The sequence below is a fragment of the Anolis carolinensis genome, chromosome 6 (genome assembly GCF_035594765.1).
Source record: "Anolis carolinensis isolate JA03-04 chromosome 6, rAnoCar3.1.pri, whole genome shotgun sequence".
Classification (NCBI taxonomy): Eukaryota; Metazoa; Chordata; class Lepidosauria; order Squamata; family Dactyloidae; genus Anolis; species Anolis carolinensis.
Genome location: NC_085846.1, coordinates 50,480,826 through 50,507,547, shown reverse-complemented (window position 1 = coordinate 50,507,547; position 26,722 = coordinate 50,480,826). Strand labels below are relative to the sequence as shown.

At 39.1% G+C, this 26,722-nt stretch overlaps 1 protein-coding gene across 5 annotated transcripts in view; it reads left to right on the top strand.

The window, feature by feature from the left end:
* The first annotated feature begins 1,490 nt into the window (after positions 1-1,490).
* The window catches only part of ramp3 (receptor activity modifying protein 3), a 29,926-nt gene continuing 4,694 nt past the window's right edge, over positions 1,491-26,722 (top strand). The window contains exons 1-3 of one of the 5 annotated variants that reach the window (XM_062957303.1): positions 1,491-2,017; positions 24,922-24,951; positions 26,078-26,166. In XM_062957303.1, the coding sequence (XP_062813373.1) occupies positions 1,966-2,017; positions 24,922-24,951; positions 26,078-26,166 (171 nt within the window). In that variant the 5' untranslated portion in view covers positions 1,491-1,965. Of the gene's footprint in view, positions 2,018-22,488; positions 22,508-22,552; positions 23,205-24,921; positions 24,952-26,077; positions 26,208-26,722 lie in introns of those variants that run through there. The other 4 variants (XM_062957302.1, XM_062957300.1, XM_062957301.1 and 1 more) reach the window with 4 other exon arrangements.

The following is a 26,722-nucleotide window of genomic DNA, read 5'->3' as shown; positions in this document are numbered from 1 at the left end:
GGTGATTGACCTTGTATTCTGGGAGTTGTAGTTCGCCTTCTTCCAGAGCACACTGAATCCAGCCGGACGACGGATCTGGACCAAAATTGGCACACAGACTCAACATGACCGACTTTGAATACAGGTGGAGTTTGGGGGTGATTGGCCCAAGATATTGGGAGTTGCAGTTTACCCACATCCTTATGCATTTTCCCATGGGAGCATTCATAAAAAAAACAAAAGCAAAGTCTGGCTTTTCCCTAATAACGTTACAAATGACCAGGGGCCCTTCCACACAGCCCTATATTCCAGAATATCAAGGCAGAAAATCCCACAATATCTGCTTTGATCTGGGTTATCTGAGTCCACACTCATATATATACAGTAGAGTCTCGCTAATCCAACGTAAACGGGCCGGCAGAACGTTGGATAAGCAAATATGTTGGATAATAAGGAGAGATTAAGAAAATGCCTATAAAACATCAAAATAGGTTATGATTTTACAAATTAAGCACCAAAACATGTTATATGACAAATTTGACAAAAAGTAGTTCAATACACAGTAATGCTATGTAGTAATTACTGTATTTACGAATTTATATCATGATGTATTGAAAACATTGACTACAAAAATGCGTTCGATAATCCAGAATGTTGGATAAACGAGTGTTGGATAAGTGAGACTCTACTGTGATATAATTTACAATAATATATAATATTATAATATATTGTATATGCATATAGTATTAATATTATTTTGTAATACCATATAATACTAATAATACAATGTAATAATGTTAATTATATATTATATATTACATGTAATATTAATAATAATATTACAATACATTGATATAGTACAATATAGTAATGTATTGCCAGTATTGAGCTATGCTAATAATATAATATTATATGTAAATTTAATTTGTAAGCCACTCTTGAGTCCCCTTCGGGGTGAGAAGGGCGGCATATAAATGTATTAAATAAATAAATTGCTTGATATTATTCAGGACTCCTCCCTACCTAATGTGACCTTAAATATTGCACTTTATCTATTTATGAATTTGTTACTCATAATGTGCACTTTGCTTATTCACTATTGCAACCTCATTGTTTTTAAGTTGATGTTTTAATTCTGTGTTGTGTTTTTTTCGCCTATTGTGTATATTTATTATTGGTTTCTGTTGTTGTCCTCTGATGTGTCATATTTTATCATCGCTTGTATTTTGATTTTGCTGTAAGCCGAGTCCCCTTCAGGGGAGATGGAGGCAGGATACAAATAAATAAACTTATTATTATTATTATTATTATTATTATTAATTAATTAATAAATAAATAATGTGGGATTTTCCACCTTGATATTCTGGGACATAGGGCTGCGTGGAAGGGCCCCATAACCTGGCCATTGCCGAGTACATAAGCTAGTAAATAATAATAAATTGCCGTCTGAGGGGAGGATAATTTAGGAGTCAAATGAGCGGGAAGAATCCCACCTCAGGCGCGGACAAACAGAGCAGAGAAGAGAGGCCGGGCTGCACTGGCCCCTTTTGGCCTCCTCCTTGCATCGTCCTGAAGGATGACGGACCAGCCATAATAACATTCTCAACACACACACACACACACACACACACACAGCCCGCCCTTTTGTCAAGGAAGCGAGGGCGGGGAGGAGAGGAGCAAGAAAGGAAGGAAATAAATGGCCCTCTGTGCCAGTAAACGGAGGAGGAAGGAGGGAGAAGGCGACCCTTCCCCGCCCTTCAAGGCGAACTTCTTCCCTCAGCCTCCAGGCTGCAGAATGGCACAAGCATATAAAACAGACTATCACGGCAGATAATCCACAAAGTCTGCTTTGAACTGAGTTATCTGAGTCAACACAGATACAATACAGTTCAATGTGGATTTTATACAACTGTGAAGAAGGAGCCTTCAGAAGATCTGCTGCTGCTGCTTCTCCTCCAAGGCGGTGGCTGTGCTGAATCCTTCAGGATGGAGACCCATGTTTTCCGGCCAGAGTGCCTTTTCCTCTCTGTTCTGTGCGGTAAGTGCGCAGTGTTGCAATGCTTTAACTTCTCTTCACTGAAAGGTTTTTGAATATCCTCTTTTGTTGCCTTCTCTTCAGAAGTTATCAAAGCCACAGGCGAGTCCTTTAGCAAAGAACCCCAAGAGTTGGACATAAGTCTTCACATCGCTATTTGGTATGCTAAAAGCATTGATTAAACCCTGTAAGTTACACTCAGTAGCCTTCAAATACACCACACCACAATCCATCTACAACCAGTCAAACCCAACAGTAATTCATTCTAGCACAATCCATGAGTCGGGACAGAACTCCCTTCAGCTTACATTTAAGAGAGTTAAATACAGTAGAGCAGGGGTCCCCAAACTAAGGCCCGGGGGCCGGATGCGGCCCTCCAAGGTCATTTACCTGGCCCCCGCCCTCAGTTTTATAATATAATATTTTTATATTAGTTTTAATAATGTAATATATTGTATATACATATAATATTGATAATAATATTATAGTATACAATATACTAATAGTAATACCATATAATAATATTAATTATATGTTATATATTACATATTATATAATAGTATAGTGGTATAGTTCAGTATAGTAATATATAATGCTAATATTGTGTTATGCTAATAATATAATATATTGTATGTACATACAGCTGCTCTGAGTCCCCTTTGGGGTGAGAAGGGCAGGATATAAATGCAGTAAATAAATGCAGTAAATAAATAATTAATTTTAGACTTAGGCTCAGTCAAAGTCTGAAATGACTTGAAGGCACACAACAACAACAATACTAATTAACTTGACTATCTCATTGGCCAGTAGCAGGCCCACACTTTCCATTGAAATCCTGATAGCTTTATGTTGGTTAAAATTGTTTTCATTTTTAAATATTGTATTGTTTTTCATTGTTGTTGTTGTTGCACTACAAATAAGACATGTGCAGTATGCATAGGAATTTGTTTTGGTTTTTTTCAAATGATAATTCGGCCCCTCAACAGTCTGAAGAATTGCGGACCGGCCCTCTGCTTCAAAAGTTTGGGGACCCCTGCAGTAGAGTCTCACTTATCCAACACTCACTTATCCAACGTTCTGGATTATCCAACGCATTTTTGTAGTCAATGTTTTCAATACATCGTGATATTTTGGTGTTAAATTCGTAAATACAGTAATTACTACATAGCATTACTGTGTATTGAACTACTTTTTCTGTCAAATTTGTTGTATAACATGATGTTTTGGTGCTTAATTTGTAAACTCATAACCTAATTTGATGTTTAATAGGCTTTTCCTTAATCTCTCCTTATTATCCAACATATTCGCTTATCCAACGTTCTGGATTATCCAACGCATTTTTGTGGTCAATGATTTCAAAACATCGTGATATTTTGGTGTTAAATTCGTAAATACAGTAATTACTACATAGCATTATTTCGTATTGAACTACTTTTTCAGTCAAATTTGTTGTATAACATGATGTCTTGTGCTTAATTTGCAAAATCATGACCTAATTTGATGTTTAATAGGCTTTTCCTTAATCTCTCATTATCCAACATATTCACTTATCCAACGTTCTGGATTATCCAATGCATTTTTGTAGTCAATGATTTCAAAACATCGTGATATTTTGGTGCTAAATTCATAGATACAGTAATTACTACATAGCATTACTGTGTATTGAACTACTTTTTCTGTCAAATTTGTTATATAACATGATGTTTTGGTCTTAATTTGTAAAATCATAACCTAATTTGATGTTTAATAGGCTTTTCCTTAATCTCTCATTATCCAACATATTCGCTTATCCAACGTTCTGCCAGCCCGTTTACGTTGGATAAGTGAAACTCTACTGTACTTAGTTCTTGTGGGCAAGGAATGGGGAATTACACCTCATTTCCAATCACAAATGTGTGATGAAGAGCATCAGGAAAATTGTATGAAAACAAATATAAAGAACTGATTCTGATTTTGAAGTACAGTAAGGTAAAGGCAAAGGTTTCCCCTGACGTTAAGTCCAGTCGTGTCTGACTCTGGGGGTTGGTGCTCATCTCAATTTCTAAGCCGAAGAGCTGGCGTTGTCCGTAGACACCTCCAAGATCATATGGCCAGCATGACTGTATGGAATGCCATTACCTTCCTGCCGGAGCGGTACCTATTAATCTACTCACATTTGCATGTTTTCGAACTGCTAGGTTGGCAGAAGCTGGAGCTAACAGCGGGCACTCACTCCGCTTCCCGGATTTGAACCTGGGACCTTTCAGTCTGCAGGTTCAGCAGCTCAGCGCTTTAACACACTGAGCCACCGGAGGCTCCTTGAAGTACAGTCTTACTTATCCAAGTCTCACTTATCCAAGGCTCGCTTATCCAAGGTTCTGGATTATCCAATGCATTTTTGTAGTCAATGTTTTCAATATATCGTGATATTTTGGTGCTAAATTCGTAACAGTAATTATAACATTAACAATACTGCGTATTGAACTACTTTTTCTGTCAAATTTGTTGTATAACATGATGTTTTGGTGCTTAATTTGTAAAATCAAAACCTAATTTGATGTTTAATAGGCTTTTCCTTAATCCTTCCTTATTATCCAAGATATTCACTTATCCAACGTTCTGCCGGCCCGTTTAGCTTGGATAAGTGAGACTCTACTGTACATTAACTTTGGGAATACTAACAAAAACATCAAAATGATACAGGTATCATTGTCAACGTCTTTCATGGCTGGAATCATTGGGTTGCTGTGAGTTTTCCTGGCTGTATCGTCATTTTCCAGAAGCATTTTCTCCTGACATTTCATCCACCTCTATGGTAGGCATCCTCAGAGGTTGTGAGGTTTGTTGAAAACTAGGCAAGTGAGGTTTATATATCTGTGGAAAGTCCAGAGTGGCAGAAAGAACTCCTGTCTGCTTGAGACAAGTGTGAATGTTGCAGTTGGCCACCTTGATTAGCATTGAAAAGCCTTGCAGCTTCAAAGCCTGGCTGCTTCCTGCCTGGGGAATCCTTTATTAGGAGGTGTTAGCTGGCCCTGATTGTTTCCTGCCTGGAATTCCTCTGTTTTCTGAGTGTTGTTCTTTAATTACTGTTTCGATTTTAGAGTTTAGGCAAGAAGCAGTCAGACTTTGAAGCTGCAATGCCATTCAATGCTATAATAGCTTAGTGAAGACATATAATAACCTAGGATTACTTTCCAGATATCAGCATGTTTATACTAACACAGTCCTCTGAACGTTTCTGACCAGTCTGACAACTGCCTTTTTCTACAAATACTAAGAATAGCAACGTGGACTATAAGAGAAGTTTAAAATTATTAGGCTAACTAAAAAGGCACAAATATAATCTCAGGTGGAAGGGGAAAAGTGATCGTTTCTTCAGGAAGGATCTGCAAGCTGTCAAATTAGGTTCATCAGTCCAATGGTCATGGCCAACTGGTGGCAGCAGCAACAGCAAAACACAATACAAAGCAGAGCAATAGTATTTGCTTCTCCACTTGAGAATATAAAAGATTTCTTTAAAGCCGTAGACCTATATTGGTTTGATACTTCAGAATCCTTTGTCGGAAAAAAGGGATTTCTAGCTGCCATTTCACTCTGATCCCATCCTCAAATGTGTATGCATGAATGCATATCTTTCACCTTGATATTGAAGTTTTAGGTGATGGATTATAGTCCAAAATATTCAATATAAAACAAATCTGTTAGCCTCAAAGGTACCACAAAGTTTCTTCTTTCCACACTTTCCACAATGAAGGAATAATAATGTTGGGTTTTTCAAAAACCTTTCCTAAAATGAGACTTTGCCTAGTTCAGCCCCTGCTCCTTATTTTCTCCCTTAACCCATTTTCAGTTACTTGCAGTATTTTATATGTGTTTTACCTGATAGTGATGTAATAATTATAGAATTGTATCTGCTGCTGCATCACAACATCTATAGATGCAAAAGTAAAAATTGATCCAAAGATTATTGACACACGGTGAGGTTTTTTCTCTTAAAAATTTGTATATGGCACAGAAAATAGAGAAAATCTCACCTTTCTCTTTGACAACATACACATGTCATGGTAAGCTGCCCATAGTACCATTACTGAGATCAGCTAAAATGTCACAAAACAGCAAAGTAGCTAATTACTCTTGGATGTGTTTGAAAAGATTACTCTTACTGTTCTTGCTCATTTGATACTTCAAACAAATAACATATTTAAGCTGTAAACATATAAATAACATATATGCACGACAAATATATAGAGAAACATAAATCATATAAGTATATTCGCTTGACAGTTGTAGCTCACTGACAAGTGTATAAGTTGAAAATCCAAGTTAGTTGATATGTAGTGTGTGAATGATATTCTAGGCCAAGACAAATTATGTGCAGTATTCCAAAGCAAGATCTCAGGCACAGTACATATACCCACTTGCCTCTATCATCAGGCCCCTTCTACACAGCTGAATAAAATCCCATATTTTCTGCTTTGAACTGGAATATATGGCAGTGTGGACTCAGATAACACAGTTGAAAGCAGATATTGTGGGATTTTCTGCCTTCAAGAATACAGTCTCCCTCCTCCAGATAACTTATTTAAAAGCTCTCCTGATCAGGTTTGTGAGATTCTTTGCAAAAATATTCCTGCCAGCTGCTGAGAGATGCATCTCTTGCTAGAAATGTGTTTTAATTTTAAAATGTAGTAAAATCTGCAGCAAACACAGATATATAGTTGTGGACATCAAATGGTATCAGATAATCAAGTTGAAAAGTGTGAGGATTAGCATTAAAGCTGTCGATTAACTGTGGAAGGGAAAAAAAGGAATAGCTAAAGTAACAAGGGAGGCATATGAGCAGATGTACTTATGCTTCTGTTAATTAAATGTAAACTACAGATAAAAATTGAATAAAAAACATTAAGTGCAACGTTTCTGAGCAATGATATCATCCTGAGGGAAGATGTCCAGGGAACATCATTTTCCAGATGTAGGAAAATTTAAGGAGTCTCAAAATTAGGGGGAAAGCAGATGGAAGGGACATGCTCAAGATATTGCAACTTTTCTCTGGAAATTTAAATGACGCATTCCTCCTTTTTATTTGTTCACAGTCAATTTTATGCTGATAAGTCTGGAATCTTACCACCATATGCTTGTAGCACCCCACAAACAACACTATGTATCATGATTTTTCCTGGGTTATAAATTTACTAATTTGTTCTATAATAAAAATATGGAAAAGGTTTGTTAACCTGCGAAAACTTTGTTTTTGTGGGACACCCTGAAGCACATTTTGCTATGGTTTTTCAATGAATATCTCATAGAGTTTCAACAACTTCAACAAAGTTTGCGACAGCCACAAAAACAAAGTTTCTGGAGTATAACAACTTATTTCAAAATAAATAGCATACAATTAAACAGGAAATAACACTTTCAAACCAGGAACAGAGAATTTTTCAGATTTTGTTACATAGTGTAATTTGTTTAGGAAAAAATCTCTTGCTATTACAGTAAGTCTTTTAACAGCTTAGTGGCTTGTGTGATAGCCACCTGGAACTCAGAAGCTGTGGGCAGAAATTGTTTTGGTTGGAAAACCCTTTTGCTTTAAACACAAAGTAGTGGAACATTGGACATAACATCAACACCAAACTGTGAGAATTAAGAGTTAAACTCTGAGATAAGACTTTAGCAAACTCCTAAAGAATTCTGTAATAATTGTAAACAAGGACCAGCTGTGGGGAGAATTATTAACTAACTTGTTGCTGGCAGAAATTATTTTTAGTTGTTGCTTGCTGGTTATAACTTTGAATCTCCTTGTGGAAAGAAAAAGCAAGGTGTAAATAAACATCATAATAGTAATAATAATAATAATAATAATAATAATAATAATAATCGTGAAGTCTTGGCTCTGCCTTTTTCTCTCCTTTGCTTTAGTTCCCTTTATTTAGGTTTTCCCAATAGTGTACTATGCATGTGAGATCCATGAAAAAGATGGTTCAATACTCACTTCTAAAGTAGGGGGTGCTGGCACTTCGTTTCTAAAGTCATTTCCGATTTTTGAAGCAAAAATTTTGAAACTTTCCGAATATTCTGAATATTCATAATTAATTCATTAATGGCAGACGCTCCCGCCCTCATTTTTTGAGCTATCTTGATCAAACTTGCTACAGTGGTAGAACACATTTACCACTGCTAGCTCACTAAATTTCAGAACATTTCCCTTACCCTCTGAGTTTTGGTGAATTTTCATAGCTTTTATTAATTTTTTTTAATAATTGCAGAAATTTGTTCCTGGTTTGAAAGTTTTATTTCCTGTTTCATTGGGTTGTCTTGACTTTGAAAGTCCTTGTTCTACTTCAGAAACTTTGGTTTTGTAGCTGAACTCTGTAAAATTGGTGGAGAGTGTTCCAGCAAACCATAATGTGCTATCATAGCAGCATGTCCCTTGTGCAAAGACAAAGTTCTGGCAGTGTAATAAAGTTCTGTCATCTTTTTGTGACAGAACTAATGGAAGTGACAGTTATTAACCAAGAACAGAAATCATAGCACATCATCAAACCACTCCCAATAGATGCCCATCAGCCTCAGAACAAGGAAATCTGTTCCTGGCTTGAAAGTGTTATTTCCCGTTTCACTGGGCTTTTTGGAGCTGAGAATTTGTGACTTGAACCCCGAGGGCTTGAACCCAAACAAGGATTCAGCTATGTGTAACGTAGCTGGGGTCCCCAGACTTAGGGAATCCACTCCAGCAGAAAGGGTTTCTGGAAATGAGTTCCACGCAGTGCTTTGTGGAGGCCAAACAAACAAACAAACCCAAAAGAGGGAGAGGGCTTGAACCCAAAAAAGCTATGTGTAACTTCAATGTGTCACTGGCTGAGCTCCCCAGAATTGGGGAATCCAGCGGAGAGGACTTTGTGACTTCCATGATGTTAAAGTCGTGATTTTATTGACACATTGAAGTTATGATATGTTGTTCTTATATTTTATTATGTTGTATTGCTCTGGGCATGGCCCCATGTTAGCCGCCCCGAGTCCCCATTGGGGAGATGGTGGCGGGGTATAAATAAAGTTTTATTATTATTATTATTATTATTATTTTGGGCCACAAGGCCTCTCGCCCTCAAGTCCGCATCATCGCCTTCAGCTGCCGCAGCTGCCGCAAACACACTCAGCCGCCACTCCACTTGGAAAACATTTACAAGGAATTGGCCGCAACATCCCAGCCATGGAAACCTCACAAGATGGGCAAAGCAAGGCATGCCAACACTCCATGAAGTCATGAGCATCACCAAGAGAAAGGATGGGGACGCTTCACGGGTGCCATGTCTCCTGTTTTAACCGGGAGCGTGGAGGCCAGGTCTTTCTCATTTGGGGCCCCCAGGCCTGCTGGAAGGGAAGAAGATGCATCAATGGAGCGGCATGCGGTCCTGGAGGCATCCCCATGCGATGAGGACCAGGTGTTTTTGGGATGCAGGAACTTCTCCCGGGCCAATGTGCTGCTGCAGGCATCCAGGAAGGAGTCCATTCCACGAGCAGCCCCCGTGAACTCCTGGCCTGGCTTCCCAAGTTTGTTCCTATGCTATGTTTCATAACATAACATGTTATGTTATATTCTATATATGCTTCCCGCACAAAGCCTATGGACTGCATCTATCCAGTCTTTTTCTATGTCTTTCAGACAGGTATGTTTCTGTACCTTGAAGGGAGTGACACCATTTATAATGTCGTCATTGTGGATGCCGTGCTTTCCTGTTGGAACCATGATGAAACTTAGATCTCTTATGAAAACTACAATGCCTGGCATGATGGTAAAGCATGCATCTGCTGGAACAACATTCCGCATGAGGCCAGACCATGAGGCCCGTTCTCACTTCACGTAAACCGGCCCACCCAATGCAAGTTGGCACTGCAGCCAGCCATTCTCAAATTAAGGACAGGACACTGGAGACCACTCACTGAAATCCTGGCCCTGCAGAATGAAGGAGGGAGGGAGGTGACTGAGGGGCCATGCCAGCCTCCAAAGGCCAGCCAAAAAGGCACCCGTCCCATTCCAGGAAGAAATCTTTCCCTTGCTGAAGGAAACAGCAGAAGACAAGGCCCACACAGAAAGGCCGGCCGGGTGTCTGGTCTGAGGTGCAATGCTGATGCGTAACTGCCAGCCAAAAAGGCATCCCGCCCCACTGCAGGAAGGAATCTTGTGGGGTGGAGGCCATCTTCCACTGGCCATTGGAGTCCAGCGTGGCACTCTGCCCCATTCCAGGAGGCAATCAGAGGGAGCAGCAGAAGCCCGCACCAGTGCAGCAAGGCCGGCCTGGTGTCTGGTCCGAGGTGCAGTGCTGACACGTAACTGCCAGACAAAAAGGCATCCCGCCCTACCCCAGGAAGGAACTGTGTTAAGTATTTTTGGAAGACGTGTACCATGGGAGAAAAGCCATTGCTTAAAGGCTCTTTTTTATTTTTATTCATCTTGAGACTGAGAGGGTGGGGCTCAGGAGGTGAGGGAAAGGTCAATTCTGAGGTTTTAGAGTCACAGCCTAATCCTGGTTTCAGTGATTCTCAGATTCATGGAAAGAAAGTTGATCAAATTAAGGTGTTAGGACTTCCTTGATGTTTAACCCCGCAACAGTTTCCCAAGCTCATTATAGTATATCAAGTTTCTTTGGGTGTCTGGGAATATGTCTATAGTTGCACCCCAGTTTTTGCATATGTATGTGAGTCTTCACCCCCCCCCCCCCCGTTTGTTAATAAAGCATAAAACCTGAATGTAAATACAGGATTTCAAAGTATTTTGTCTATAAGGGGTGTGGAGCCATTGTGTTCTTTGGATGGGCATTGAGGCGGGCTTGAGGGTTTTCCTGCCAGACTAGTTTTAGGCTCGGTAAATGATTAGATCTTTCGATAAACGAAGTGAGTTTGAAAATAAAAATGGACCCGAGTCTTGAATTTCTATATTCTTCCAACACATACAAATGAGTGACTAAATCAATTTTAGGCTTGGAAAATGGGTGGATTAATTCTGCCAGGAATGTTTTGGGCTGGGCTGGGGGTGGTCTTCAGCCTTTTTTTGTGTCAGAAACGACTTCAGAAATTGCAAGTCGCTTCTGGTGTGATGCTCCACACTGCTCTGACCCACCTGGAATGACAGAGGAACTATGTGAGGATGCTTTTTGCAAACTTTAGTTCTGCATTTAATACAATCCTACCACTTAGACTGGTGTTTAAACTCATGGATCTTGGATTGTCCTGTTCAATCTGTTCCTGGATTATGGACTTCTTGTCTGGATGTTCCCAGAGGGTTAGATTGGGTTACCATACCTCATCAGCTTTCACTTTCAACACTGGGACGCCACAGGGCTGTGTGCCGAGTCCTCTGCTTTTCACTTTGTACACATATGATTGTACCCCTGACCACCATAGCAATATTAATACCAAATTTGTAGATGATATAACTGTGGTGGGACTTATCTCTGCCTATGGGAATGAGGTGGATTAGTTGCTCTCGTGGTGCAGGGACAATAATCTGGTTCTTAACATCAATAAGACCAAGGAGCTCATAGTCGATTGTAGGAAGAACAAACAAGAAATTCAGCCCCTGGTCATAAATGGAGACCAAGTGTCCTCTGTCCTCTGAGTATTGCAAGCATCATGTTTTTATACGTTATAGAATTAAAATAATACTCGGGCTTTTGTCCCATCCCATTACATCTTTTCTGGTCTTTTCCACCATTGGCCTGCTTAAACAACGATAAGTATTCTTAATTAAAAATAATGTAGAAGTTGTGGGTACTTGCTATACCAAGCTCTATTTAAGCAATTAACATCGACATGGTAAAACATAGCCATACCCATCATCTCAGCATCATTGCATAAGTCGTGCCATGCTTCTTGTTGGATATGTTATTGCTATTTTATATATTGCTATTTTGTATACACCATGCTGCAATGCTGTACTATGTATCTATCTATTCAATTATATGCTTATAAGTGAACAATAAACAGATACAGCATAGTAGCATGGTGTAAACAAAATAGCAATACCATATCCAACAAGAAGCATGGCACGACTTAAACATGATGCTGAGATTCTGTCTCCTTTAAACAAATCCCCCCACCTCTATCTAATCAGGAGCCAGTTTTCCCAGATATTTAAGCATGGCATTTTTTAGTTCGGACAAGAGCCCAAACATCATCAGAATCTACCCATTTGTATTCTCCAGATAGGAAATGTTTCCACTTCACAAAGTACTGCTGTTTCCCTCAGTATATCTGTGAATCCAGTATTTCTGAAACTTCAAAGACTTGTTTCCTATTAGTCTTGAGCAGTGGGGATGGGAGTTTAACTTGATGCCTCAAGCTCAAACCAGCTGCTGGTTTTAGCAAACTAAAATAAATCACAGGATGCAAATGTTTATAGTTTTTGGGCAAGATAAATTTAGCAATAATAGCATTCATTATTATCTAGATCACAAAAGGCCCCACATGCTTCAGAACGAATGTTTTGGAGGGTTGCTGATTTTTTTAAAAAAACATAGACAAATTTACCAACTATCTAGCTTGTAAGTTTTTTGTAGTAAGTCTATACTTGTGCATTCTCCTATTCCAAGCTTGTACCACCCTTTTAATAGCCCCGGTGGTGAAGTGTGTTAAAGCACTGAGCTGGAGACCGAAAGGTCCCAGGTTCAAATCCCGGGAGAGGCATGAGCGGCCGCTATTAGCTCCAGCTCCTGCCAACCTAGCAGTTCGAAAACATGCCAATGTGAGTAGATCAATAGGTACCGCTCCAGCGGGAAGGTAACAGCACTCCATGCAGTCTTGCCGGCCACATGACCTTGGAGGTGTCTACGGACAACGCCAGCTCTTCGGCTTAGAAATGGAGATGAGCACCAACCCCCACAGTCAGACATGACTGGACTTAACGTCAGGGGAAACCTTTACCTTTACCTTTACCTTACCACCCTTTTAATCAGCATATTCTGTACATGTCTTTCCAGCAAATCATTCTAATTTTGTGAGTCAGTTCTGACAGTACAGTACAGTAAACCCTAAATATTCCACCCATATATAATTTCAAAGGGTGAGTACCCAGTGCTCAAATGCATAGATTTATTATATGAAACTTCAGCAAAAGACATCAATCTGTGCTGTTGGAAGTTTATATAATACTGCAGGTATTGTTCCAGTGTCTAATTACCCTTTCAGTTTTCCCATTAGCCAGTGGATGATGGGTAGTATTCATAGCCTGCTGAATGTCCACGTCTTAGAAACTATTTCCAGAATTCTGAATTAAATTGTCTCCCTCTATCCACAATTATATGTAGGGGTACTCCATGCAAGAGTAGATATGATCCACAAGAAATTTAGCTTGTCAGTGGTGTCCACTATGATTTTTTTCACTGATTCTAATATGAAATTTCAAAAACCTTTATTCTCTTCCCTTTATATATCAAGTTTTCGTTACTGCTCAACGCTTTAGAATTTGTATTGTCTTACTGAGATCAGTTTGGAATTCTTACTTTAATTGCTTTAATTGTTTCCTAATTGCTTTAATTTCTTTCTCTATTGCCGTTCAGAATTTCATTTTCTCCAGAGACCATCTTACTTTCCCCATGTCTTCCATCCTTTCAGTGAGTAAGGTTGCTTTGTTCCATCAACTCTGGTCATCTCGTGGATGTCTTTTGGATTGTATTTTTACAATACGTTTTAATCAGAGACTGAACAAGAGTAGAAAACAATACAACAAAAATACTAAATTGAAGGAAGTAGCAGAAGTCATTTTGGAACCACTGGCAATAATCTTTAAGAATCCTTGGAGAATGGGAGAAGTCTTAGCAGACTTGAGGAGGGCAAATGTTGTCCCTATCTTCAAGAAGGGAAAAAAAGAGAGGACCCAAACAATTGCCATCCAGTTAGCCTGACATCAATACTAGGAAAGATTTTGGAACAGATAATTAACGAGTCTGTAAGCACTTAGAAAAGAATGTTATGATTACTAAAAGCCAACATGGATTTCTCAAAAACAAATCATACCAAAATACTCTTATTGCTTTTTTCGATACAATAACAAACTTGCTAGATGCAGAGAATGCTATGGATTTCAGTAAGGCCTTTGACAAGGTACCTCATGATCCTCTTGCAAACAATGTGAATTGTAAAATGTGAATTAGACCAGGGGTCCCCAAACTAAGGCCCGGGGGCCGGATGCGGCCCTCCAAGGTCATTTACCTGTCCCCCATCCTCAGTTTTATAATACATTTTTATATCAGTTTTAATAATATAATATATTGTATATACATATAATATTGATAATAATATTATAATGTTATACAATATAATACTAATAATAATACCATATAATAATATTAATTATGTTATATATTACATATAGTATTACAGTAGAGTGGTATATTTCAATATAGTAATGTATAATGCTAATATTGTGCTATGCTAATAATATAATATATTGTATGTACATACAGCTGCTCTGAGTCCCCTTCGGGGTAAGAAGGGTGGGATATAAATGTAGTAAATAAATGTAGTAAGTAAATAAATAATTAATTTTAGACTTAGGCTCACCCAAATTCTGAAATGACTTTGAAGGCACACAACAACAACAAACACCAATCCGAATTAACTTGACTATCTCATTGGCCAGTAGCAGGCCCATACTTTCCATTGAAATCCTGATAGGTTTATGTTGGTTAAGATTGTTTTCATTTTAAAATATTGTATTGTTCTCTCGTTGTTGTTGTTTTGCACTACAAATAAGACATGTGCAGTGTGCATAGGAATTGGTTCATATTTTTTTTTCAAATGATAATTCGGCCCCTCAACAGTCTGAAGGATTGTGGACCGGCCCTTTGCTTAAAAAGTTTGAAGACCCCTGAATTAGACAATACTACCGTTAGGTGGAGGAGCCCTGGTGGTGAAGTGCGTTAAAGCACTAAGCTGGAGACCGAAAGGTCCCAGGTTCAAACCCCGGGAGCGGCGGGAGGGGCCGCTGTTAGCTCCAGCTCCTGCCAACCTAGCAGTTCGAAAACATGCCAATATGAGTAGATCAATAGGTACTGCTTCGGCAGGAAGGTAACAGTGCTCCATGCAGTCATGCTGGCCACATGACCTTGGAGGTGTCTACGGACAACGTTGGCTATTTGGCTTAGAAATGGAGATGAGCACCAGCCCCCAGAGTCAGACATGACTAGAATTAACGTCAGGGGAAACCTTTACCTTTACTTACTGTTAGGTGGATTTATAATTGGTTAAGCGACCAAACCCAAAGGATGCTTACATGATACACATCAACTTCTAGCCAGGCACCATGGAACAATTGGGGGGGGGGGGAGCCAGGTACGACGCTTCTCCCTGTGGGATGGGGATCCAGGTAGGTCAGGCGATGGGTGTGGTAATCCTCATTCTAATGTGATAAGATCCTTAATGACTTGAATGAGGATTTCGAGGGCATGCTTATCAAATTTGCAGATGTCATCAAATTGGGAGGGATAGCCAATATTCCAGAAGAGAGGATCAGAATTCAAAATGAACTTCACAGATTAGAGAGCTGGGCCAAAACTAACAAAATAAATTTCATCAAAAAGAACTGTAGGATACTATGCTTAGGCAGAAAAAATGGGTGACACCTGGCTTGACAGTCCATGTAAAATAGATCCTGGAGTCAGGCAGGATAGTAGACAGCAAGTTGAAAATGAGCCAACAATGTGATATAACTTAAAAAGCCAATGGGATTTTGGGCTGCATCAAAAGGAGTATAGTATCTAGATCAGGAAAAATCATGGTGCCTTTGTATTCCGCGTTGGTTAGACCTAACCTGGAATACTGTGTCCAATCCTGGGCACCACAGTTCTAAAGAGATATTGACAAGTTGGAAGGTGTTCAGAGGAGGGCAACTAAAAGGATCAAAGGTCTGGGAATCATGCCCTATGATGAGTGGTTTAAAGAGATGGACATGTTTAGCCTAAAAGAGAAGGTTGAAAGGAAACATGATCACCATGTTTAAATATTTGAAAGGATGTCATAAGGAAGAGGGAGCAGGATTATTTTCTGCTGCCCTGGAGACTAGAACTCAGAGAAATGGGTTTAAATTACAGGAAAGGAGATTTCATCTGAGCATTAGAAAAAATCTCCTGATCATAAGAACTGTTCACAACAGTGGAATTTTCTTCCTTGGAGCATGGTGGAAGCTCCTTCTTTGGAGGCTTTTAAACAGGCTGGATGACCATCTCGCAGAACTACTTTGATTATGCTTTCCCTGCATGGAAGAGGGTTGGACAAGATGGCCCCTATGGTGTTTTTCAACTCAATAATTTCACTATTCTATGTTAGTTGACCTTCAGAGGCAACACAGCCTGTCGTGGGAAAAATTGAGAACAATCATAATGTGATGCAAAAGGAAATGAGGCAAGCAAAATTCAAAGACTTTAATAGTGAATATAGTATAAAGCAAGAATGCAAGGTATAAACAGAAACCCCCTTCCCTCCCTGATATACTTTATGAAAATATGATTGGCACTAACAAAAGCCATCAATAGGATGCAAATTATAATTAATCAGAAAAAGGTTGCAGCTGTGTGTGTTTGGCTGGGGATGTGTGATATACTCAACTAGTGGAGTTACATGCTAATCATGTTTTGTGGATACTCCAGTTCTATTGAAAGGCCTCAGCCCAGTCTTTGACTGATCATGTAGGCTTAACTGTTTTGAAAAAGAGAAGAAAGAAGGGAGCCTCTGCTTCCTGGTAAGCTTGGGAAAGACAGCATGAAATAATAGAGACAGTGGTAGTAAATAAAATTAAATTATCTGGAATTAAATACTGCATCATACTCTAATATAAGCAAAGATTCCCATAACCATCTGTGTTTACAGTGGTTCAAATCTTGTGACCTAAACAATTTCCTAACCCTGAGGGACTAGCAAAAAGGGGGGAAAAATCCCAAAGAACTACGCTTTGGGTAAAGAACGAACTTAGAAAATGTTAAGTGTGCTAGTTCTTCAGAGTAGTCTTTCATTCAACTTATTAATGAGCTTAGAAATAATTAAGAAAAAATAACTTCATTTCTGATTGATTTTAATTAATTACTGTAGTTCCTGTTCTTGAAGCTAAGTTGTAGTTTGATACTGGAGCTACAAAATCTGCCCTTGGTGAAAATTACAATTCATTGACATTAAGCTAGTTTGCATAAATCCAAATAATATTCCCCCTCTGCTACCCTGTTTGGCCACATCCATTTCTCTTCTTATCTAGTCTGATAAACACTTCTGCCCCAGAATCTAAAGATACTCTGGAGTTTCCAGCAAACTATTAAGTATCTCCTGGCATTGCCCAAAGCGAGGCAAAATTTGTTTAAGCCAACAAACAAACAAACTTAGGATACTCACCAGAAATAGCTGTGCTTCACAAACGCTTTCATTCAAGGTGAAAAACTGGGGTTTTGGAGGGATTTTTTTGCTAGTCCAGTCCTTCATGTATGTTGTAATCCATGATGTAAATGGAATATGTTTTAAAACAATGATGTAATCTTATTAATCTGACCCAGACAGAAGAAACTAAAGGAGATCCTCTTCTCTCCCTCTGACAATAGTGGGGGAGAGAAAGAAAGAACAGACACTAACAGCAAAAGTAGATATTTTCTGAGACTTGTGATGGGATCTTTTCTAGAAGTTATTCCCTCAACATAAATATAGAACTGAATTTCAAATTCATTCACTTTTTGTTGTGGAATTTAATCAATGGTTTCCCTACAGAATTGTTATTTAAGGCATCATTTTCACAATAGAAAAAATTAAGCACTTGCATTTTCTTTCTATATATGTGTGTGTGTGTGTGTGTGTGCTTAATTTAGGCTTACCATACCAAATATCCACATAAGCCTGTTGTTGAGCCAGGCCTCATCCATCCATCTGTGCATTTCATTTTTTCTGCCTATCCTACATTCCTCATTGAAATTCATTTTGTTAGTTTTGGCCAAAACTTGTCTTATACAATCGCATATTCTACATCTTAGAACTTGGGTACATCGACACAAGCCACTAATCTGAGGTGCTCCCCGTCTGCCATTGCCAGACCACAACAGAGCTCTGGGGAAATTCTAGCCATTGTTGGGGACCTTTGTTGACATCAGCAAATGCACCTATTCAGCCAGGAAGCAAAAGGGAGCAATGATGCAAAAGAATTAAATGACAGCCAGGAGTAGAAAGAAGTGGATAATGACACCCGACTTTTCCTAATACAATGTAAAATCAGGATAATGGTTTTACCCTGGGTTATGGACCAGAAGTTACCAGACATTATTTGGACATCCAGGAATAATTTCTGGTCTGATCTGGGGTAGATAAGCCCTTTGTCTCTTGTGTTTTATTGCAAAATACTTATATTTGGTGGGCTCAGCCAAATTATCAGAGGCCCCTTTTCATTACTATTCTTTATGTTCCTCTGATAACTAAAGTTTCAGAGCTAAATGGTATTCTAAATTAAATATATAACATGTTTACAATAATTCCCCTACATGCATTAAAATAAGCATACACAACCCTGGTTTGTACAGAGACTATAATAGCAACAACAGCATGTGTTGTCAAAGATTTTCATGGCCGGAATCACTGGGTTGTTGTGAGTTTTTTGGGCTGAATGGTCATGTTCTAGTAGCCTTCACTCCTGATGTTTCGCCTGCATCTGTGGCAAGCATCCTCAGAACAAACCTCTGAGGATGCTTGCTACAAATGCAGGCGAAACATCTGAAGAGAATGCTATTGAAACATGGCCATTCTGTCCAAAAAACTCTCAACAACCCAACAATAGCATGTTTTGTTACAATTCAAACACCCAAATAGCTCACAGTCAGAGATTCAGAAGTGCATGTAGATTACTAAACTGGTTAAAGTGTGGGAAGATGCGGTAGGAAAAATACATATAAACAATAATGAAAACACTGCAAATAAATACAGAGATTAATTTCAGCCTGAGTCTAATACAGGAAGTTATCCTATCCTTGCTGCCTCAAAGAGAAACTTGGCAATGGCCAAAGTCATGTGGGGAAGATTATTTCCTAGTAAAAACTTTGCAGAATTGATCTGCTCTACCACATAAGTTGCTCAGTAATGGGTTAATAATATGTTGTCGGGCCTGCTTATAAAAACTTCAGGATAATAAGATAGGTTTTATACATTCAGCTTCCTGGTTACTGCATGGGCAAAGTCTTGCTTTATCTGGAACACCCACAAATCTACTTTAATTTTTTTATTTGACATCTAAGCAGGCAAGATGCCATCATAGTCTCTATAGTTTCTTTGTTTTATCACTAGCTTAGTCACCGCTTCCAAGCCTGTAAATCCATTTTTCAGCATTTTATTTCTGTTTTATTGTTTTGCTCTATTTGCTAAATTTTACTGCTTCATTACATCTCTGGACGTAGTTTGTCAAGTGCTGAAAAGTTCACAACTAGCAACCTGTAACTCAGGCCCCTTCTACACTGCCATATAATCCAGTTCAAAGCAGATACTATGAATTTTAGCACCTGCTTAGCACCTGGAGTGATGATATGCACAGCATGGAGGCGAGGGGGAGAAGGGGAGTGATTTCTGCTCTTCTGCCTTTTAAAGCATAGAATAGGTCCTGTACAGGTTTTCCCAAAAACCCATTTTAACTGTTTTACCTCTAGTATCAGCTAGGCAGCAACAGTTTGGGTAGCATAACAATCCAGATAAGAGCACAAAATTGTAATGAACAAGCCACTCTTTTAATCTGTCCTCAGTGCCACTGAGCTGGCATCACCCAACTGCATTAAAAAGCAATCAGAGAGATGCCTACTTCCTGACACATTTAAGCGGTGCTCAAAAGAGTGCCCAGTAGCCATATTGAACAAGGATCAGGGAAAACAATACAATACTGATGGCATCAGGATGAATTATCAGGTAGTGCTCCTTTAGCATGCAGCAGCAAGGAAAATAATTCCTTAAGAGGTACACACGTTCCTATGTAGATCTTTTAAAGTATCCCGTTATTCCCCAGTTTCAAAAGGATCACTGCACAAGTATAAGAGCAACACACAACAAATGAGTCCTCTTGTAAGTCCTTTCTAGCAGTTAACTGCTGTCAAGGCAGCTTCAACTTGTAGTGATATGGAGAAATCAGACCCCAAATTATGAATTATATGAAATATATTTGATGCGGCCCCATTGGTACACATAGTGTAACTCTTTTACATGAATTGTCTTTGGAATGCTGTCTAAACACACTCAGACCCTAGAAAACGATCCCTTCGGTTACCATAATCCCCTCACAATTAAATGGGAGACGTGAGAGGAGTACACAAAGATTTTGCATAGGCATTCCTGGGTCCATTTCCTGATTTTACTAATACAATTGGGAGTATTTGTGGTATGGTTATTCTCCCATGCCTCAAGCCAGCCTCACTCTGGCAACACTAATTGAAGTCACCTACAAGCACCTATTGTGTACCTTAGGGCATTTCCAGACAGCACCAAAATCCGGGTTTAAAATGGGGAGTAAAAATTCCCAGGACCTGACTCCAGGTCCCCAAACAGACTTGTTAGTTCCGGGATTGGGTCCCCCACTGTCTTGAGAGGCTTTGTCTGTATCAGAACAAGATTGAAGGTGGACAGGGGATATCTGGCAGTTTTTTTTAAAAAAAGAAATCACCACATTATGCACTAGATCCGATATATGTATATGTGAATATCTGAATGTACACACAAACACATTTTTTATTATGTGCAATGACTATTGGAATGGCCCAGATTGTGATTCTGGATAGCGTGGTTAATAGCGAAGGCATTGTTTTTATACGTTTAATGTATTTTAAAATGCCTATTTTAATAAGGCATCAAATAGTTGCCTTGAGTCCCCTCTGGGGTAGAGAGAAAGGCGGCATATAAATGTGGAAAATAAATAAATAAATAATCTCTCTTCCCCCAATTTTTAATGCAAGCTCTGTTTAATATTATAAACTGTGAAATAAAGAGTTTGAGGGAGTTCTAATTGCTCCCCATTTGTGCTTCCTTTAAACCAGCTGTGTGTCCATTTCACTGCCCAATCAACTGATCAGCCGTTTCCAGCTTGTTAAAAGTGGACATGCGCTGGTGCAATCTCCACAGCGGGGAGGGAAGGAAATCACATGTTTTGCATGACTGCAAGATTATATGTGCCAATATGCACATTTTCCAGCCAAAATCAGATTATAAGAGAACCTTTTTACCACATGTTTTTGCTTTGTTAATGTGAATGAGTGCAGATTTAGTGCTAGCATAATTTAGCCATCCCCCTTTTTAACCCAGTAACTTTTGCATTTTAGGTGCTGTGTAGAAGGGCCCTTAAGCTAACTCAATTGTTCCCACAAGAGCCAAACCATTAAGCTTATTGCAGAGGATTGGTTTCAGCTGTCATCAAAATATTGGAGGACTCAATGTGTCACCACTCACTGACACTAATATAGGGAGGATTTGGACTTGGTACCACTACTAATATTGCTACCAATGTTATATTCAGGAGCCTCCTCTGTGTGAGAATTACACGAGACACTTTATGTGAGGAAAAACAAGAAGTTGTTGTTTATTTATATTTGAACAGTTTTTGCAAGCAAGGCCTGACAACTACTTCTAGACCAACTTTGTAAGGTAGGCTAATCCGTTACACTTATCATGAGCCCATTTCCCAATGCCACCCCACATTCCTTTCTGATTGTGCCCCCTCTTGGGAAGCAGATCAATAAATGAACTAACAGTTCAAATACTCCAATGACCATTTATTAAATTTCCTGCCATTCTGAAGAGCCAGACATCAATGACAGTGGACAGAGTCCTCAGCCACTCAGGATGCAGATTCTAGCTGGATAGTTTCTAACCCACTCAGGAGCTGGCACGGGTTTCTGGAATAGCTGCCAAATGAAAGAAAAATTATCTGTATATGCCGTTGTGGTATGTCAGTTCAACAGTTCTTTGGAGTGCATTCTCCTTTGACATCCTTTCTCGCCTTTGAGAATAAACCTCTGATTTTGCCTTCAACCCATCTGTGTCTCATTCGGCCTTCTGGAAAGCTATACATGGCAGGTATCAAAACCTATTCTTGTGCATGCTGAAATCACATAACAATAGGCACCCAATGAGGGATTCCCAAGCCAGCACCCCTCAGGTTTTGCAGATTCAGGGATGTGGATTCCTTGACAGAGGGCACTTCCATACAGGCCTCAAATCCGTGCCAAAGCGGGTTTTAGAGTCAAAAATCCTGGGCTTTCCTAGGGAGGGTGGTTACATGGTATGCCGATAACAACTGGGCTGGCATGCATCCACCCCAAAGTCCTCCAAATTTACCTGTTAAAAGCAAAGAAAACTTACTTGGCTGCCATTATGTTCTTCCTCGTGCCTGCCTGGCATGAGGGAATGACACACTAGGAGACCGGGGTGGGGGGGGGGGAGGAGGAAAATCTCTTCCCGCCCCCTTCTCCTGGGACTTCATTTCCTCGTGCGGGGGGGGGGGGGGAGGTGCGAGAACATAATGGCAGCCAGGTAAGTTTTATTTTCTTTTAATTGGGCCATCTGGACTGGGGGTGGGACGACGAACCTTTTTCTTTTCTTTTCTTTTCTTTTCTTTTAAGTATCAGAGGGGGGTAATCTTGTCATCCCACCTCTGTCACTAATGAATATATAGAAGTCCCTCTTCACAGGGGTTTCTTTATACAAGAGGAAAAACTTCTCTTTATCTCTCACCCACTGTTTTAGGGTCACAGTTTTTTGCTTGAATGAAACAGTAACAAAGTTTATTTTATTGTTGTCTGGCACAGAAGTGTGTTGGTTACATTGGAGCTTTGCTTTCTTAGTTGAAATACAATGTTACAGTATTACTTTCTCTCACACAGCCTTGCAAACACAACAGAGAATACATTTTACTTTGCAGGGGCAGAACTTTGACTATTCTCAACTTATTATTTTAGCTATTCTAGCACATATCTTCAATTAACACATTCCTTATCCTATCTTCACTGGTAACCTGACTATCCTGTCCTAACAGTTAACTTTCCCCAACCTAACTAACTTTTGAATGTTCAGCTGCTCTCCCAACTGTCAACTGCCAACTCCACTTTTAAACTCTGGCACACGCTCATTTACATATGACCAATCCGGTCACTGCTATGTAAATTAGCTCCTCTCCTGTTGTTGCATTCCAAGGATTACAAAATGCCGGTTCACACACCAACCCTGCAAGGTAAGCCATGTTCTAATTTTAACAATAAGTTTAAAAATCTCTCATGCAATTAAACATTTCACTACAGGGGGAAAACTGGGAACTGCAGAGTGTTCTGTGAGAATGGAACAATGGCTTCAAACTACAGGAAAGGAGATTCCACCTGAACATCAGGAAGAACTTCCTCACTGTGAGGGCTGTTCAGCAGTGGAACTCTCTGCCCCGGAGTGTGGTGGAGGCTCCTTCTTTGGAGGCTTTTAAGCAGAGGCTGGATAGCCACCTGTCGGGGGTGCTTTGAATGAAATTTTCCTGCTTCTTGCAGGGGGTTGGAGTGGATGGCCCACGAGGTCTCTTCCAACTCTACAATTCTATGATTCTATGAATGTAGCCTTTTGAAAATAAATAGTGGAAGGGGTGAAGGGTCAACTAGATGATATACACTGCAATTGATGGGAACTGGTCAGAGCTCGCTTTCTATAGCCTGTGATAAGAAGGAAATAAAGCTGTATCCAAGGATTTGCCTTCGTGAGTGTGCTTTTGTTCCAAGATCTTCCAGGGTCTGACATGGGGATCACGTGATGTGGTCCGCGGGCACAATCCACATGGGCCACACCTGGTAAGACCCAGATCTTACCATAAGATTGGGATCTTACTAGGTTTTTAATTAATTCGGAACAAACCAGGAAGACCCTGATTTGTTCTGAATTAATTCGATTTTTCATTTGGACGTCTCTGGTATTACTGAGACAGGCCCCGGTTTGGGGCCTATCTGGATGGGCCTTGAGTCTATCCATGTGTAATGTGATCTTCCTTTTCCTACTGTCTTCTACCTTAATAAATCATTATTGTCTTTTCTAGTGAGTCACGTTTTCTTACGATATGTTTCATGCATGTCGGTTTCAGTTCTAATCATAGCTACTAGGGAGAATTTAGGCTTCATTAATGCATTCATTCCGGTTATATATCACACAAATACAGAGAGATGGGTGGGAAAGGTACTTACCCAGCAGACTGAAGAAGCAGGCAGCTGCCAAGGTCCCTGGTACATTTCTGCTTTTCTGTGTGATAACCTAGATGTCATTCCTGGGTAGTCATTTATTTTTCTATTTGAATCATTAACATTTTATGTGGTCCAGTGCATATTTCTGCTCTTTAACTTCCAGGTTCTTGGCACTGTGGTATCAAGACTTAGGACTCAAAAAAAGAAACAGAGCAAAAATTTGGGACTAAAAATGATGGAAAACTACAGTGCCAGTCTTGGGAGAAAGAAAGTCAAAGGAGGACATCAACTAGTACACAATACAGTAGTAGTAGTAATGACTATGCAATGAAAGAATATAATGCCAAGCTAATATTGTTTCTGGGACATGACCATACATCCTGGAAAACACACAAGAACACTAATATTGCTTTGTTTTTAAATAATATTGGAATCAGCTGATAAGGGGTTAAAATAATTGTCATTCGAAACCTGCTTGCAAATAGAGGGTTTGGAATAGGTGAATAGATTATGTGGTCTTACAGGAATTTTCGGTGTTTTATGAATGTCTAATGTTAATATGTTTATCACCATGAATAGTAATGGGAGTTTTAACATTGACTTTAGTGCTGACACTAGGACAGTTTATGCCCAGTGTTTCTTGAAATTTGCAAATATATTGCATAAGCTTTTTTTACGATCTACTGTAATAATTTTCTGGAATTTATATCTTTAATTGTGGCCCTCTTTTCTTTCTAGTAAATGGAATAATGACAATTGGATTGACAGGTAAGAAGTCAGATTTCTCTATTTGCATTTGTTTAACACTGATATTATTAAAATGACAACCTTTAAAAGATTGAGTTTTGATAATAAGTTAATACAGAAATATAGTTGTGTCATAAGGTGATTCTTCTTCAGGGTGCTGTTTCCCCAAGATAAAATCTAAGTGTTTGCAATTCTTGCTTCATACCTGACAACCATAAAGACATATAGAGGAAATCATTTTTCCTGAGAGTACTCTGGGGGGGAAGCTAACATGTATATATGTAAAAATAAAATGGGTAAACCATACTTTAAAAATATATAAATTTCTCTAAATGGTTTCATATAAATATAAATTGATTCCAAACTTTATCTCACTGAAGAGCATGCTAAAAACAAGAAATTGATTTGTCACACACATCAAAGCAGATGCTCCTTTGTATTTTTTTTAAAGTAACATACTATTAACAAAATAGATGTGATCTGAAAAACCCTGGAACTGATTGCTTCTCCCATTTGTATAACTCTGTGGATTGAACTAAATTGCATTTCAGCTATGATACATTCTCAAAGGAGAACCTGCATGAAGATTTCTCCCCTTCTGTGCCTGATGGATATATTTTCTACAACAATGCTTGCTTCTTAGGGTGCTTGATATTAATTCCAGTCCCATGCAGCAGAGTGGTGGGAGGATGACACCAAAATGACTGTGCTGTATTTCAGCAGAGATTTATTATTTTAAATAAAAATAAAACTGGTTAGAAGTAACCATACATTTTTGTAAGCCCAGCATACATGTATCAATATACCTACAAGGCTAAAACTTTATGCTAATTTATGAACCTTTAGGAGAGAATACTTCTGGAACATGGCCACACAGCCCGAAAGACATACAACAACCCTGTGATCCCGGCCATGAAAGCCTTCGACAACACACATATTTATCCCATTGGAAACAGCTTTTCAACAGTACCTATAAAACATTTTTCATATTTCAAACTGCCTTGAGATGTAAAGAATCCATTCAAAAATGTTTCCTTATTTTGGTTAATATTCTAAAAAAGTTGGTTCTCGTATTCTTCTTCAAAAAGAATTGAGAGATCACTGGTGTTTCTTTGTTGATTTGCAAAATTCCTTCTCCATCCTCCAGGTGCACAAGAAGTGAGCATCTGCAATGAATCCCTCATGTTACAAAACTTGCCTGAGTGTGGGAAATACTTTGAAGAGATGATGCACAAGGTAGACTCCAAAAAATGGTGCGATATAAAGGAATTCGTCCTGTAAGTGTCATGAATACTTTTTGACCCTTAAAAATGTTCTTTAATCCATTTCCAGTGGGACAGGCACTTTTAGAGAAAGAAGTCAACACATACTCTAGTACTGGTTTTATAATAGCTATGTTGGTTACACAGACAAAGGGGAACATTGCATTAACTCAGCATTCACTCACATACATTCAGCACACTCACCATCCCTTCCCAGCTTGCATTCCTCACAGATCCGACACACTTTAGAAGAGGAAAGTGTTTTCTTATGTAGCAATTTTTTTGCTGTTGTTCTTCTTGATTGTTTGACAAACTGTCACTCAGCTAAGGCTTGTTGAAGCTCCATTAATTGTTTTTCTTCCTAAATGTAAGGAAGATTATTTCTGACTTTCTTCTTAAAGAATATTGTCTCTGACCATGTAAACATGTTTTGTTTACACCAAAAGGTCAGTTATGTCAGTTCAGCAGTTTAGCATTTTCATCATCAGCACTTTTCATAACAATGTTAATCCAATCTTCACCTCATTTGT